The 17,146-nt window shown below is 41.1% G+C and overlaps 1 protein-coding gene across 1 annotated transcript in view; it reads right to left on the bottom strand.

Annotated features, from left to right (window-relative positions):
* Nucleotides 1-506: 506 nt before the first annotated feature.
* The window catches only part of necab3 (N-terminal EF-hand calcium binding protein 3), a gene marked incomplete at both ends in the record, with an annotated part of 31,179 nt that continues 14,539 nt past the window's right edge, over nucleotides 507-17,146 (bottom strand). Inside the window, 10 exons of the mRNA XM_080025835.1 lie at nucleotides 507-538; nucleotides 2,712-2,803; nucleotides 3,316-3,393; nucleotides 3,655-3,767; nucleotides 4,470-4,523; nucleotides 6,214-6,293; nucleotides 6,573-6,694; nucleotides 14,260-14,396; nucleotides 15,361-15,458; nucleotides 16,882-16,907. Of these exons, the coding sequence (XP_079881961.1) occupies nucleotides 507-538; nucleotides 2,712-2,803; nucleotides 3,316-3,393; nucleotides 3,655-3,767; nucleotides 4,470-4,523; nucleotides 6,214-6,293; nucleotides 6,573-6,694; nucleotides 14,260-14,396; nucleotides 15,361-15,458; nucleotides 16,882-16,907 (832 nt within the window). The remainder of the gene's footprint in view (nucleotides 539-2,711; nucleotides 2,804-3,315; nucleotides 3,394-3,654; nucleotides 3,768-4,469; nucleotides 4,524-6,213; nucleotides 6,294-6,572; nucleotides 6,695-14,259; nucleotides 14,397-15,360; nucleotides 15,459-16,881; nucleotides 16,908-17,146) is intronic.

Here is a 17,146-nt window from a genome sequence, read left to right on the forward strand (position 1 = left end):
TTGGTAGCCTATACTAGCATGGTTTTTCTCCACTGGCTTAATCATTAGACAAACACTGCAAGAGAGAGAGAGAGAGAGAGAGAGAGAGAGAGAGGAGGCCATAACACAAGTGAGAGGCAGGGTTAAACAAAACAAAATACAATAAAAAAGGCTTTTGAATTGTATTGAATGAGTCAGTTTCAAGTCTATAGATTGGCTATAGGGTGCAACTATCCCCTCTGATTCAAGCGGCACAATAACTAGCAGCCAAAGACAGAGGAAGATTGGAAGTCGCTGCTGGAGAATGCTGGATGACGCCATTGTCTCGGTCTGCTGTTGCTTTTCAAACACATGGATGCCTTTTGAATTCCTCTGTGTGTGTGTGTGTGTGTGTGTGTGTGTGTGTGTGTGTGTGTGTGTGTGTGTGTGTGTGTGTGTGTGTGTGTGTGTGTGTGTGTGAGTGGGTTGATGTGCCAGTGTGCCTCTGTCCGTGTGACAGTGTAGGCATTGCATGTGACATTCAGGATTCAGTTGTTGTTAGTCATAATCCACCAGGAAGCTGAGGAGACACATAAAGAGAAAGAGTTAGGACATCAATCTATTGTACAACTGAAGGCAATTTATGATTTCTATTCATCACATTCAACACAACTAAGTTCCTTTTTGTGGAAATAATTGTACAACATGTTGTAGGCAAATTAGAACGTGCGGACAGCCTCATTTTTCAAGTTACATATCTATCTATTCACACATGTGCAAAATATGATGTAAATTGTTTCTGAATGTTACACAGTGGACTTCAAAACCATTTATTTCCAGGATTTTCTTTTTTTTATGAATACAGGACATACGGTCTTTAAGTTCACATTATTCATTTGCTTTTAAACCGACCAAGTCCAGCAAACACAGGGGCCTATACAATGCAAATGATTTTAAAAGTGTAGCAGCCGAGTGTTGTGTCCTTTCCAGTCACAGAGCAGCACTCAAGTCAACAGCTGTCACAATCAAACAAAAGTTCGACAGAATAAACACGTCATTAAAAAACAAATGGCTGCTGGAGCAAAGTCCTCCGACAAATATAAAGGCAGTGTCCGGTGACTGATAATGATATCTCTCTATCTTGCAGCGGTAGAATGTTGTGTACTTTTCATTTTTTTATCTTTAATTCCAGAGTCGAACCCTTCCTGCTCTCTTGATGTGCACCTCATAAACAACCCTCCCTCTACCTCCCAATCAGTGCATTGTGGCCTGACTTTCATCCTCAGCAACCAGACAGAGGCTCAGAGCAAAGCAACCTACTAATGATGTTTTTTATTTGAGAGAAAAGGGAATGCCTCAACAGAAAGGCATAGGTTCTTTCATTAGAAGGAGCTTAGCAACACACTTGACTTAGTTTTTTAAAGAAAGAAAGATCAAAACTCTTGAGCATGCAAGCAGGCACCCGCAATTCTGGGACCTTCACTGAAGGGGACAGAGTCTCTAGCTACCACAGGTGAATTATAATATTTCTTACTTATTAACTGTAACCGTAACACTAATAAATAATACAGTCTTAAAAGAAAATATTTTTATATTCCAGATTCCATTATTTAAACTGGAACTTTTAGCATACATACAGTGTCCGACACAGATGTGGAGGTAAACAACCACGTACAGTAGCCTAGCAACGGGCACTGTTAAAGTCCCTGAAAAAAATATCAACTTACGCTATTGATTTCAGAAGCATATTTAGGGACCCGCAACAAATTGACAAAATGTCAAGGTGAGAAAAAGAGAGGGAGGAAAAAAGAGAGAGAGAGAGAGAGAGAGGGACAGAGAGAGCACATTTCCAAAATGTCAAGATGAGAGAGAAAGAGGGGGGTGGGGGGGGGGGGTCGTGGTTGTTGGATACAGTGGCAGTGATAACGAGAATGTGCGTTAGACGAAAGTCACATTGCCAAGTGTGTGGTGTCCTGCTGTTATTATTTTCATATGAAAATGTGCCCCCAAAGAAGGCAAGAAAATACTTAGGTCTATATATGAGTTTCGTTGTTTTTTCCCTGTTTACACTATTACAACACATCTGAGCTACAGTTTCAACAGGCAGGGTGAACATTAGAGATAATAGGCCTAACAGGTGCATACTGGAAAAAAAAATCCTATTTCCTTGCAGTAAATGGCAGATTGGAAAACAATTTCTAGCTTTAGGCTCCATAACCAAATTCTCAAAGTGCGTCATTGTCACAAGGCCCAGAAATTCTGGACGCACCCCCAGATTTACACAGATGGGAGGTTTTAGTGCATCCCGACATATCGTTACACACCTGAGCCTAATGTACTTATGCAATCAACAACTGAATATGACACAGAGAGCAATTACCGAGGTGTGTGGGGGTAGGGGGGGCGGGGGGGTAATCTTATGTTTCAGATGGCCAACAGGACTAACAGAGGAGTAGCCAATGTAATAAGGGCTGTGGCATTAGACCAACATAATGATGTTAAGCCAGGTCCTGATTCCATATGCGATATACTTCTAGTGGAGTTTTGGCTATGCAGTGTGCTTACAGCTGAAAATGTATCCCTTCAAAGAGGTCATTTAGTTTGATCCCTATGGCAAGTGTTGGTTGCTGATGTGCAGTTTGGCAATTGGATCCCATATTAAGTAGGGTGAGCAACACTGGTTGGACATTTCTATGTTCATTATTACTCAAATGTACACACGTGAATGAACTCAAAGACACACATGAACAAACCTGGGAGCAGCATAGTAGAAACCACTTCAGCATCCTCCAACATGTCGATGACACAGCGCTGGAAATCTTTAGTGCTGTCTGATTGCAGGTAGCTGTAGAGACAGACAACGACGGGGCAAGATGGACATTGTAACTGGAGATATTCTTCATTTCAAAATGAGCTGTAAAAACTGTATTTTGACTAGTTGTGAGTTTTTAGTTTTAGTTTACCAAACAAATAGTCCAAGTGTTCATACTTCAAAATCGCCTTTGATTTTCTTTGTACATTTTGAACAAACTCAACAGGTGTTTTTAGAATGATTTGTATAATATATTTATTAATTTGTGTATGGCATAGATACTATTTCAAACCATCCAAGTTACTCTGAGTGTGTCTGTGTGTGTGTGTGTGTGTGTGTGTGTGTGTGTGTGTGTGTGTGTGTGTGTGTGTGTGTGTGTGTGTGTGTGTGTGTGCGTGCAAACTGAGAGGTGGGCCATCTGCTCGTCTTGTTGGTAACATTTCCATCAAAACGTTGAGTGCCAAACATTCTGCCAATATCTGACACACACACACACACACACACACACACACACACACACACACACATGCACGCGCTATACTGACCTCATCCAGGAGATGCGATCTTGCCAGAACTCATACATTATGTAACACGACTTCCCCGCGAGCTTCTGAACGGACACGCTGACAGCAGGATAGAGATGAAATGAAAAGAAGAGGGGGGCAAAGGGGAGGATACGAGGGTGAACTACATGAAGAGAACAAGTTTGAATCCCTGCCTATATTTCAGTTACTACTAGGCAGGGAGCACATCTTCATGCAAGACAGCAGACGGCATTAAAGTACATTGGGTATTTCAAAAATAATACGTAAGTCAGTGACAGTGTCAATCACTTTCAATCAAACAATTTGATATCATTCCTGAACACAGCTCAAACCACTCACTGCAGGTTGTCGGAGTGGGCCGATGTGGCGTCGATGTAGCTCTTCAGGACTTCACGGAACTTGTCCAGGTCTTCATCGGCCACAGACATCTGCCTCTGAACCAGCAGGATGTTCTGTTGCCAAGAGATGAGAGACAGGCAGCAGGAGATGCACACAAAGAAAAACATGATCAGAGAGTGTGTGGGTGTGTGTAAGTTTGTGTGTGTGTGTGTGTGTGTGTGTGTGTGTGTTCAAGATCACATCATCCCCTGAGGTCCAGGCGTGTGCGTAGATATCGTCAACAAGGGTATTTTGAAGCATATGATGAGCAAACGATGATATCTTCCTAAGGGTGCATATCTATCACAAGCAACAGATGGGATATAAATGAATAAAATCTCTTCATTTATTGTCAATGCTGCAGAAAGCCCGATGGGAAACAGTAATGTAGTCTAGGAGAAATTCAAGAACTTTTCCTGAATTCTAAGCTATCAAAAACCTAGCAAAGTGTTTACTTTACAGAATGCTGACACTCTACCTGCACTATAATAAGTGTGTGTTGCCATGATACCTAATCAGTGTCTTTCAGAACAGTTTGTTACTTTGTATAATATACTGTATAGACGGCAGCAGCAGCTGGTTAAGATTTAAAAAAATGTCTCTTTGTGTGTTTGTATTTGTGTGTGTGTGTGTGTGTGTGTGTGTGTGTGTGTGTGTGTGTGTGTGTGTGTGTGTGTGAAGTGTGTGTGTGTGTGTGTGTGTGTGTGTGTGTGTGTGTGTGTGTCTGTGTGAGTGAGTGTATTCCAGGTACATTTCTCATTTCAGTGCTGACTCACAGACTTGTACGTGCCAGCCAGGGTGTCCTCTTTCAGTGGCTCCAACTTGGGACTCTGGAAACACATTTATATTTTGTGAACAATTCATATTTTTCTGAAAAAAACCTTTCAAATATGGAGCCAGCATCCTCATACTCCCAGCACAGAAGCTGCATGAGGAATTGCACCTGTGGGAAACATTGTATCTGCTTGCAGTACGCAGGCCATAATGGGGTGCATACAATAAGTCAATTGGCAGGATGATGAGTAACAGCTGTTTATAGAATGTATTCTATTTCTTTTTTTATATTTTATGAAAATAAAAAATAAAGAACCATAGTGCAAGGCAAATTCCCTCCAGGTCCTACAAAGGTTACATCTATTATGCAATGATGCACTTGTGTTTCATAAAGCTATAAATGTAAGAGCAGAGTAACACAACTATTAGATAAGGTCAACGCCACACCAGAGAGAGTAAATTATGATTGTACTTCCAAAACAAATGGAAAACATGTAATACTACCATCATGCTATTTATTTTTTGCATGTGTGTGCGTGTGTGTACACAGCGAACACATAACCTTTCAGGCCGGAAAAAAATCGTTCCGTTTCATTTGGATGATGTCAGAGAAAGGCAGGGAGATGGACAAGAGGAGTATTGTGTGTGTGTGTGTGTGTGTGTGTGTGTGTGTGTGTGTGTGTGTGTGTGTGTGTGTGTGACAGACCGATGTTCAGGTGGGGGGATGGATATTTAACTGAGAACATCCTGAAGGTTATGAATCGCTTTGATATTGACTTTAGTGTCCCTCCAGGTTGAAAAGAGAGGAGAAGAAATGAACATCAAAAGACGGAAATAACAGGAGTAAAAAAAAAAGGCCAGACGGAGAGAGAGAGAGAGAGAGAGAGAGAGAGAGAGAATGACACAGAGCATGAAGAAAGAGGCAGGAGAGTGTGAAAGAGGCTTCAGGTTGTGAAAGTGAGAACGGGTCGTAGGATATGGAATGAGAGATTGGAGGCAGAGAGGTGACTGTGGACTGTCATCACGTCTGACAGATATACACTTCGGTAGAGTTCCTCTGAGAAAAACGTTTTTTATCTTGCATGCTGTGGGTGCACCCTTTGCTGTTGTCTTTGATCATTGCAAACACACAAAAACATGTTTGGATTCATGCTGTCTGTGAAAAGTTGGATGGGAATACACCACACCAAACGTAACAGACAACTTTTAAGAAATAGATGACAAGATGAAAATACACAACGGGTCTGTCAAAGCAGTCGCCTGTTGTTTTTTTCAACATCACGGCTAAAAGCATTCAAGCACCGAGCTGACACCTGCTAGCAGACATAATGATGAAAACACAACACCAACGCAGTCCACTGACATCCACAAGATAAGTACTTTTGCAGTTGTATATACAGATACACAGAGTGTGCTGTCTGTGTTGCCCAATTATGTACTTCTTATTATGCTTAACACATTCAAATTGTAAACAAAAATGATTTTAGAAAATATAATTCATTAGATGTATCTAGTCTGCATATTATCTACACAATGTATCCAGTTATGTTTATAAAAATTAGGTGACAGCCTCAATTAGCGCACACAACACCTTCATTATTTTGTTGTTTACTGTTGGACGGATTCCATTACCTGAGTTAATGCATGTTATGTTCATGAATGCCATCATTGGTATTCATAAATGGAAGGATGGAAATGGATTCATTTGACTTCAAACTATTTATGCAAAAAGCAACAGTCTAATACCTGACACTCCAGTTTATCCAGCAGTTGCTGCAGCCTGTTGATTTGAGAGCCCCATTTCTCTCCATCTTCCATGTTCACACCTGGAGACAACAACGCAATACTATATAATCAGAATGACCAATTCCATTATGCATTTTGTTTGAAATGATTTTGTAGTTGGAATAGAGCTTGGGCGAATAAGCTCACTATAGGAATTGCATCAGAGCAAACATTTTTTTTTAAATATATATATTTCAAGTATTTAGTTAGAGAGATTCAAATTTTTTTTTAAATACTTTATTTATGGATTTTATTGTTTTGTTGAGACTATACACACACCAGATTCAAGCTGTTTTGATCTGCTATGAAATCCCTCTTACCGGTGGTCAGGATGCCAGAGCAGGGATCTGAAGGGGACATACACAGGTTATTATGGATCCTGCGACCACACCGTCTGCCATCCCTCTGAACTGCTGTCAGCTCCGGTGACTCGACCTCTCTCCTGCCATGACAGCGGTGGACACCCAGAGAAAACAAATGCCAGAGAGAAAAAGACAGCAGCTGTCAGATATATGGCAGACATTAGTAGTCCCACTGGGAATGAAGGAGAAACATTGAATGAAACTAAGTTGGAAAAAAAGGATTTTATTGTGGGGGGGGGGGGGGGGGGGGGGGGAGGGGAGAGACAGAGAGGCAGGTACGGGAGAGGTAAGGATCGCTGCTTTAATCATTTATCTAAACCATGAACAGAGAGAGGGTTTATGTCTGGTGTCTGCAATAGAGAGAGATAGACAGAGAGAGAGAGAGAGAGAGAGAGAGAGAGAGAGAGAGAGAGAGAGAGAGAGCAGTCAATTCTACAGAGACGCAAGAGCCAGAGATAAAAAAGCAAGTGTGGATAATAGAGGTGAAAACATTTAAAGGAACATACACATTTGCTTATTAACCCACAGGCTGGCTGTTAAGAAGGATAGGCCCTTGCCTTGTACCATAAACGCACACACACCCACACACACAGAAACAAACCCACACACACAGACAGACACAAAACACATAAACACACACACACACACACAGACACACAGTGCTGTTGTACAGTAGATGGAACAAGGGTTGGTAACACTTTATAATAATGTTAATTTATAAGTGATTTAAATGTAATGTGTAAGTCATTAGATAATGATGAACTAATGATTTACAAACAGTTATATATATTTGTAGATGAATAGCAACGGTTGCTAGGCTGCATTGACAGTTAAGGGGGCGGGACATATGGAACAGTATGTAAAACCTGAGGTCAGAGATCAAAGGCAAACGGTCTGATGTCAGGTTTGTCATACTGTTCCATATGCCCCGCCCCCTTGTGTATGTGATGTCATCCATGATGCGCAAATTCCATCAAATAGTTTATAAATAGGAGTAAATTCATGTGACATCATAGTAATTTTTTGCTTTGTCTTTTCAGATCGCTAAGTGAAAACAACGCCAAGGAACCCAAAATACAATGGATCAAAATACGGAAACAGTCAACATAAAAACAACAGGGGAAGAAGTGGCAGTGGAGATGCCGGAGTTTTGTGTGGATACTGTTCGCCCACTCATTGAATCCTTTCTTAAAAGGATGACTCAGGAACAGTGGAGACTTTTGAAATTAGGCACCTCTGATGATGCCATAAAAGTAATGTTGGCTGACCTGCTGTTGGACCTGATAACAGCAGTGTCAAAGGCATTGTTTATGGCTCTCAGTGGCATGGAGTTGATGGTATCTGAGGAGAGTGTGGTTACCAGTTTGGGCAACAAACTCCCTCAGTGCTTTGCAGAGGTTTTGGGCATTAGGGAGGAAGTGGTGAGTGACAGCTCAAAGCGTCTTACACACCTTATTGTCAAAGAGGTCACAGAAAGTGTAAACTCTGCCATATTCAGCAGTGTGTGCAGTGGGGAGCCTGCCATAAATCAAAGGATAACTAGCCCACGCATCATTAATGCAATGGTCTCCCATGCCTGCAAAATGTTGAAATCATTCACGGCAAAGATTAAGCTCTTCTGCTCATCCCGTCCAAGTACTAGAGAGGGATCGAGTCCAGACTCCTCGATACAGACAGCCAGCCTGGGAGAAGTAAGGCTGGAGTTCATGGAGTTGGAAGACGATGGAGAAGAGAGGGAGGACAAGGCCTCATTAGAGGATAATATTGTGACAGCAACGACAAAAGCTGTTCAAGATATTATTAGCAAGGAGGTTGGTGAAATTCTAGAACCTCTTTTGGATGGAGTGTCAGAGTCCAACCATGAGCTGCTGCAATCAGAAACATCTAGGGAAATAGAGTTTGTTGCAGATGACATTGCTCAAATACTTGTTGTAAAGAGTGTGGAAGAGAAAGACCCTGCCGATTCAAGGTCAAATTCCAATCATCGGTGCACACAGCCTTTAAAGGGAGTAGGACGTAAGATTAGGAGTCTTTTTGCCAAACGCTTTGCCAAAGCGTCCTTACAGCGCATAGTGGCGCAATTGAAGAACAATTTCCATCTTGAGTCAAATGTTGAATGCAGGAGCTCAATGCAGTCGCTCATAGAGAGTGTTGACTCTCTGCTCCTGAAAGGGGAAAGTGACAAACAGGTCGGAAATGAGGTGTGTCTATTCCAGAGATTTACAAATATCTCCTCTGATAATGTTCTGTCCTTCACGCAAGAACTTAGCACTCTCCTCTACGACCATATCACAGATGGACTAGGGCCTGATATTACCCCAGGACAATTTATTATCAGTCAGACTTGTAGCACAGGGTCTGCTCCTCTGACCAAAGCCAACATGCACTTTGACATCAGGAACAAAGTGTGGTGTTTCTTGGGACTGATGGGCTGGTGGGTCAACACCCAGGTTGGTGGCCGTAGTAAAAGGGTGACACTGGCCGTGATGGATGCTGAGCCAAAGGTACCAACCCAATCAGAGGTTCTCACCATAGTGCAGGTGAGTGAACCTTTGACAACGGCACCTGTTGAAGAAACAAACGCAGAGGAGGAAAATTTGACATTTGTTGCAGAATGCGCCTCAGTATGTGAGGAAACAAGGGCCGAACCGGTTCCAGAACCAAACGCAGAGGAGGAAATAATTACACCTGTTGCAGTTTGTGCCTCAGCATGTGAGGAGAAAAGGGCCCAACCTGTTCGGGATTCAACGCCACAGGAAAAAGAACAGGAAAAAATGAAGATGTCTGTGAGGATACTTGTGGAGAAGTTGGTGACAAGGACATTGGACAAAGCAGGTGTCAGCAGGACCATTGGTAAACCAGAAAACACCATCAAGCGTCTCTTCCAAAGCATTTGGGCTGAAGTTGAGGGTACGACTTTTCAAGTCACCCCAGAAATGTTCCAAACACTCGACAAAGTCATTTTCAAGGACCTTTGCAAGAAGTGGGGCTGTGCAGAAATGGTGCTTGTTTCGATGAATTTAGGGGAACCAGCAATGGAAAGGTGCATTGCCTCATTGTTCTCGTATCACCTGATGGCACCACCAATCCGCAGATCCAGCCTCAGCAGAATCTTTTCTCATGTGTGCAGAGTCGTGTCCAGGCCTTTTACAAGAAAAAGGTATTAGTTGAATGTAGCATTCATTTTGAAGGTATAGATATTGTCCAGGGTGGACAATTTCTTCTTTCAAAATGAATGCAATACAGAGCTTAAGTCCTGCCTCAAGTCTGAATCATCTATCTTCTCCGCTAGTCTTACCATCATGTGGGGCAGGACTTGGGTTCTTATGGCCACCTCAGTCTAACATCAGAGGGTTTACTCCGGGCTCTCCGGTTTCCCAAAAACCACACAGCAATTAGACACTAGCTATTTGGTTTTATTAATAAGAACTTGTGACATCTATCATCTCGTCGTCATCCGCTTATCCGAGTCTGGGTCAGGTAATCTTCAACCCATTTCCAGAACTTTTGGATTTAGAATTAGGTAAGTGAAATGTAGTATTCATTTTGGGGGGAATTGTTAATTAATGTCTTGTTTTCTTTCAGATTGAATACAATACAGAGCTCGAGTCCTGCCATGAAAAAAATCAGTTTTCTCATCTTCTGGCCTCTCATCATAGGGTTTACTCCGGGTGCTCCGGTTTCCCACAAACTGCAAAGCAATTAGACACTAGCTAATGGTTTTTTAATAATAATTTGTAACATATATCATCTCATTGTCAGGCAGGGCTTGGGTTCTTGGGTGCGTTGGGTAGGAGGGTGGTGGGGTGGGGTGACACATAGCTTTAAGATCCAAGCTTTTAGGTTTAATTTTAAAATAATCTGTAACAATTTCAATAACAGTACCAACAGTTCAATAAAAATACTCAAATACAAATGTCTGCTTATATTGCTTTTCATTTACTGTTAACATATAACACAGACTGAAGTTCTGCTAACTCACTTTCACTCATGAATTTCCCTTGTGTATAAAATACAAAGAAACCAGTGTTCCTTTGCAGAAGTGTTATTTCAAGTGAAATCCACAACATTCTTATTACTTAATTCTTAATATATTAATTAGGGTTATTTCAGATTCAGATTCAGATTTTATTTGTCACATACATTGCAGTGAAATGTTCACAGTCGGCTCCATGCTAAATATACGCATAACAAACATAACAAAACAGTAAATACATTCAATATGATGTCAGGGGGTTATTGCACACAGTCTAAAGAGCAGGGGGGTTACTTAAATAAATATATATATATATATATATATATATATATATATATATATATATATATATATAAATATAAGTGCAGTTGCTCAAAGTGCTTTAATCAGTGCCATTTAGATACCTAACGGCTTGGGGGTAGAAACTCTTCCTGAGTCTCTCAGTCTTTGCTGCCAGTGAGCGGTATCTCTTTCCTGAGCGGAGCAGAGAGAATAGTCCGTAGATGGCTGGGGTCTTTCAGGATGCTGCTGGTCTTGCCCTTGCACCGCTTGATGTAAATGTCTGCTAGACTGGGGAGTTTCCCCCCTATGGTACGCTCAGCTGAACGCACCACTCTCTGCAGAGCCTTACGGTCCTGAATGGTGGTGTTCCCATACCAAGCGGTGATGTTCCCAGTCAGCATGCTCTCAATGGTGCATGCGTAGAAGCTCTGCAGGACTGGTTTGGAGGCTCTGAATTTCTTCAGCCTCCTGAGATGGAACAGTCTCTGTCTCGCTTTCTTTCCCACGGTGTCCAGGTGGGTAGACCACGTCAGATCATCGGTGATCTGGTACTTTAATGTATCCACCCTCTCCACAGGGGTCCCATTGATCGATACAGGCGTGTAGTCCCACACCTGTGTCCTCCCGAAGTCCACCAGCATCTCCTTAGTCTTGCTGGCGTTTTTGATTGTTAAATAACCAATTATCTCTTGTGCGTCCTGCTAACCCTAACCCAAATATAATGGCTTCATGGTAAATTACTCCAACAAGAACTTTTTGCCCGTAATGTAACAACATATTACATTTTGGGTCAATTATTACAGTATGGAGACCTGAACATTGACCTGAACAGAATAAAGTTGTAAAGAAAATGTAGACATTAATAAACTTAAATTAACTTCTAATATGTAGGTAAGCAACTAAGTTACTTTAGTAATGTTCAAGTCAAGTTAATTCAAGGGGACTTTGAAAAGGAGACAGTGAAGTATATTAATTATATATTATATTATTTATATCATTTATATTACTATACAATAAAAAAAGAGAGAAATACACTAGAGTTAGCTTTAAGGCTATAGTTTTCATTGGCAATCCCTTCGCCTGTTGACATCCTAAAAAAACACTTAAAATAAATTGAACATAGGCTTCAAACTTTGATTGCACTTGTGTGTATGTGCCTCTCTGTCTGTGTTTGTATCTTAATGCAAGAGTGCATTTGTTTGTTTACATTAGTGTGTGGCCCTCTCTCCCTCCTTTTTTCATGTCTTTGCATGTGCATGATATTATTTGTGTGCGTGTGTGTGTGTGTGTGTGTGTGTGTGTGTGTGTGTGTGTGTGTGTATGTGTTTGCGTTTGTATCTGTGTGTGTGTGTGTGTGTGTGTGTGTGTGTGTGTGTGTGTGTGTGTGTGTGTGTGTGTGTGTGTGTGTGTGTGTGTGTGCGCGCAGCATCACGCTGACAGTGCAGAGGGAGCACATGGCTAGGAGGAGGTTCTCATGCTGAGAAAAGCCTGGAGCCCAAAGGCCACTGCAACAGCCACACATCCACTGCAAGGGAGGCAGAGGGAGCGAGATAAACTGATTGTTTGCACACTCAATATTTCTCTAATTCTGCCCAGACCTTCTTTCTCTTTCCAAAATCCATAGCCATTTGAACAACCTGAAAAGAGTTTATTTGTGGCTAAAAAGGCTCCTCATCATTTCCATTTTGTTCTCTGTTATCTGAGACTTTCTGCTTCATTCTGCCATTCATGTACTTTTCTATTCATATGTCTTTGCTTTTTTTCTTTCTCTGTGACTCACTTATTCTGCATTTCAATGCCACCCTTATCATCCTTTCTCCTCCTGCTCCCCCCTCTAACTCCCCCAGTCCCCTTTCAATAATTCACCTTCGCTATAGCCGCTCCATCATTTCCAATAATATCAGTGTGGCCCCCGTAGGGGGAGAGAGGAGAGCTCTCCTGAGACCTGACACATGCAGTGCAACAGATACACCCCAAGCCACAAGTTGTGCTACCAAATTGAGTCGCCCAGACAAGTGGGAAGGAATTATCCTTGTTATTTAAAAAAATGTTCACAGTCAGTTGAAAGTGTCTGAAAGTCATTTGTCATGACGGTGGGGACAGAGATAGATTTCTACTCATTAAAGGTCCTTGGTGGATTATTTCTCAGAGCAACCACTGCATTGAGAATGTCTTTAATAAGTGATGCATCAAAGAAGTGCGGGAGCGTTCTCTGAAATCTTTGATGAACTACAGGGTATATAGGAACACAAGCAAAGGCCTTTTATTGTAAAAAAAAATTGCAATCAGTTGATACCATTTCACCTGATTCATCAAACCCTAATTGGTGACAGAAGTTTAGATCTTAGGCAATGTTATGTGTTCCATTTACTTTCAATGCTAGCCTCCCTGACTACATTTGTGTTATTAATAGCACAGAAGTGATGCTCGTAATGGATTTATCATAGGACTGATTTCCTGCAGTAATGTGGATAATATACAGAATATCAGAGTGCAGAAGATGGTAGAAAACATGTCTCCCTAGGCTAGTGTGAAAAAGAACATTACAATGTAATACAATATAGAGCAGTGTACAGACCAGTTCAAGACCTGACCAGAGCAAACGTCACTCTTTATCATTCTTCACCTCCATTGTTTTGTGTTTCTTGTCACTGTGTGGTGACTTACTGCACACAACTGCATTGTGCAGTATGTGTAGGCTATATAGTAGTGTTCCCACCACGTCCATGTGTGAAATAAGTCCTCATATCTAAACAGCAAAATAGAACATTTCATTGAGTAGCTCTCATGCTCCAACTCTCAGGTGAGATGTGAGGGAAATGCAGTGGAGAATAGTTGTTTTGAAATTCACTAATGAACAGGAAATTATGAAGTCTCATCTGATCTTTTTATGGTCTGATTAATCCGCCTCTAGGGGTAAGGTTTGGGCTTAAGAATCAAGACAGATCTGAAAGATAATTTCCCGTTATTGTTGCAGTGTGTTTGACTTAAATAGCACCAAGAACAAATGTTATAGTGTTAACATATTCATAGTACAGGTTATGGAAAGATTGTATGTATTTTGTATTGTTTTTTGAGATTTGTTATGTTGCTCTTGAAGAACATCACAGTACTTCCTGCGTTTGGCACTGAATGTTGAACAGGTCTGTTTTTTTTCCTGACACTGTTTTGAAATGTTTGTCTGTCAGAGTCCTGAATTCTGTCCTAGTGTGGAAAAACACTAGCCGACTAACTGGTAGAATCTTTCTTGGTTACACGAAAACCTTTTCAGCACAAGGCTTTCATCTAGGGAGAGTAAATATGGTCCCAGGCTTTAGCACATAGTATAGCTAGTGTGGCAAGTAAGTCACACACCGTTCAAACAGTGCCATATTGCAGTATACTCACGGGGTAGGGCTGCTCTGCTCTTCCACAGCCTCCATGGCACACTGCAGTGACCTCTGAAGAGACAGTAGCTGACTGCTCGTCTCTCTCAGCATAAACCTGGTGACGAACTGGCCCAGCACACTGGAGCCCTGGTAGTCCTGAGAGACGGAGGGTGACGCACGGAATAGAGAGGTCAAAACACATAGAAAAAAGACCAGGCAAAAAAGAGACAATTCTCCAAAATAACTACAGGCACATGCAAAAAAAAAAAGAAAGTGTGCACTGTAGCTTTTTTTTTTTTCAGAACTTAAAACGACAAGTAGCTTTTACTGAAAGTGCATCATGGGATTTGAAGTCCAGAGCGCACTGTGACAGACAACAGCTGCTTACTAGCGGTTTGCACAGTCCTCTGTGGATTTCCCCTCACTCAGACTGCTTTAAAGAAGAGCCAGAGGAGCAAGGTGATCTAATTAAGTCGAAAGGCATAATTATTCAGCACACATCTCCTCTTCCCTTCTCATCTGAAGAGCATTACCTTTCTTCTGCTTTATTAGAATTTGAATCCCTGATCCGAGTTTGGAAAGTCTTGAGTCGTTTTTGAAAAATAGTGAAGTGAGATCAAGTGCGATTACATAATGTTCCAAATGGGGAGCAAAATGTTATGCTGTGTAAAAATGGTTGGACACTGGGATACTTGCGATATCAAGTGAATAGCAGTCGCACGACCAACCCTATAACTCTTAAAGTAAAAGTTTGACATTTTGGCAGATATTTTTATGCTCTTTCTTGCCAAGAGTTAAGATGACTGAACTGATACCACTCTCATTACTGAATAATACATAGTATCAAGTAACTCATGGCAAGTAAGCATATTAAACACAATGGCAGACTTTACCTTTAACAATCAAGCATAATATTATGCTAAGTAATAGAATTATTTTTTCTTTTATTCCTTTTTTCAGAAAGACTCTGCAGCATTAGCTTCAGATGTGCATGCCATTGTTTCCTCTCAGCAATAAACTAAGCCTATTTGTAGCACACACAAAAACAAATGTTGTCTTTACTCAGCATTAGATCAAAGTACTATTGAAGCAAGGCAAATTTGCATAACACTAAACTTACCTCTTTAGTTTTATCCATTGCCTTTAAAATTGCAACGTTCAGGCTCTCCAGAGATGAAAGGACATTGGTATACTCCCCCAGGTGCCCAGAAAAGTATTCTAATAGGAAATAGGAAACAAGCTGTCAGTGTCATAACAATGCCAAAACCATCATTTTTTTTTTTTACATGTGGCCATGACAGATTGCTATTAAAAGAAGACCAAGACAAGATAAGTGAGAACATCTTTAGACATGTGCGTAACAATGTGCAATTAAGTTGGAGGCATTTCACAATCACATGCGTCAGTAACACATTCACCACATCATGAAATGAATGTGTCGTATTAATCATAATTTAAATGGCGTCGTATGACAGTAGCTCATTCACACCAATTGGCGACAGGAGCCCTAAAGCTTAAATTAAAGGCCAAATAAGTAAGAAACTCCTACACACGTTCATACTTGTGTTGCAAATGAGTGAGGTCACAGTGCTGTGAAAGCAATTTATTTAAATGAATCAAAGTAAAAGGATGCAAGTGTGTGTGTGTGTGTGTGGGGGGGAGGGAGGGGGGCGCTTTTCAAACACTTTGAAATATCACACGGGTAAAGCAGAGCAACACATCCATCTTAATTAGTTCTTCTTAGTTCTTAATTAAAAACCTATTTTCACTGCAACCATAGGGTGCATTCTGTGTGACACACTGATCCAATGCTAATGAATTGGCGGCACCTCTACCCTCCACTCACTTAGACTCAATTAAGTTCTCAAACCTGGATTTTGAACACAATAACTAACCAGAAAACTACATGTGAGATAAGGTTAACATTCTGTACTGAGAAACAGGCAACTTCTCTTGACGTCAGATGATGCCATCCCCATTCAATAAATAATGCACAGGGTTTTTATTCTGGGTTCTATGGGTATTTACAGGTCTGTGCCCCATTTCTTCACTTAATTCAGGTCATCTGACACATGCACACATTTTTGGGATGATAAAATAGTGCAGGTCATAAGATCTGTGCTAGTTTTTTTTCCATATTTACAGACTTAAATCAGTGTTGCAAGTGGATGGTGGTGGTGGTGTTGTTGGTGGCAGCGTATTTGAATGAAATTTCACCTAAAAAGAAAATCAAAGTACTTAAGACGATTCAAAGGGATAGCTCCACATTTTTGTAAAATCTGCTTATTCAAGTTCTTGTTGAGAGTTGAGATGATGGCTTCCACGGTCACATCTGTACGGTAAATGTGAAGCTATCAGCAGTAGTCAGTTGGTTTGGATAAACACAAACAACACGTTTCAGTGTCAAGCTTTTTCCATCTTTTCCAGCCTTTACGCTAAGCTAACCTTACCATCTCCTGTCTGTAGCTTCATGTCAAAAAGACGAGTGGTATCCATCTTTTCAGTTAACTCTTGGCATACAATGTAATTATCTCTTTGAATCATTCCTTTCAATGATGCAGGTGAATTTAAAAGACGGACGTTTCACAGAAATGAATGTAGTGTGACGCATTAAATCAGACAGAGCCCTTTGACCACCAACCTGATAGCTTGTCAGTGTCCAGATTGCTGCAGAATAGAACATGAGAGGAGACAAATGTGGGAAAGTATTGTGAAAGTTAATTAGGGAACTTCAAGGCCATGCTGACCTTTATTCCTGCTAGATACATTGTGTGACTCTGAACTGCTTGAATATATACACTGCACCAGCACTAAAACCACATGTAGGGATTCAGGGATTCCATAGAAAGCGTGTTTATTTGAACTGAGCACCAAAACAAATACACCCCTCCCATCCTGCTCCTTCA

This window comes from Ammodytes marinus, assembly GCF_949987685.1.
Source record: "Ammodytes marinus genome assembly, chromosome: 4".
Classification (NCBI taxonomy): Eukaryota; Metazoa; Chordata; class Actinopteri; order Uranoscopiformes; family Ammodytidae; genus Ammodytes; species Ammodytes marinus.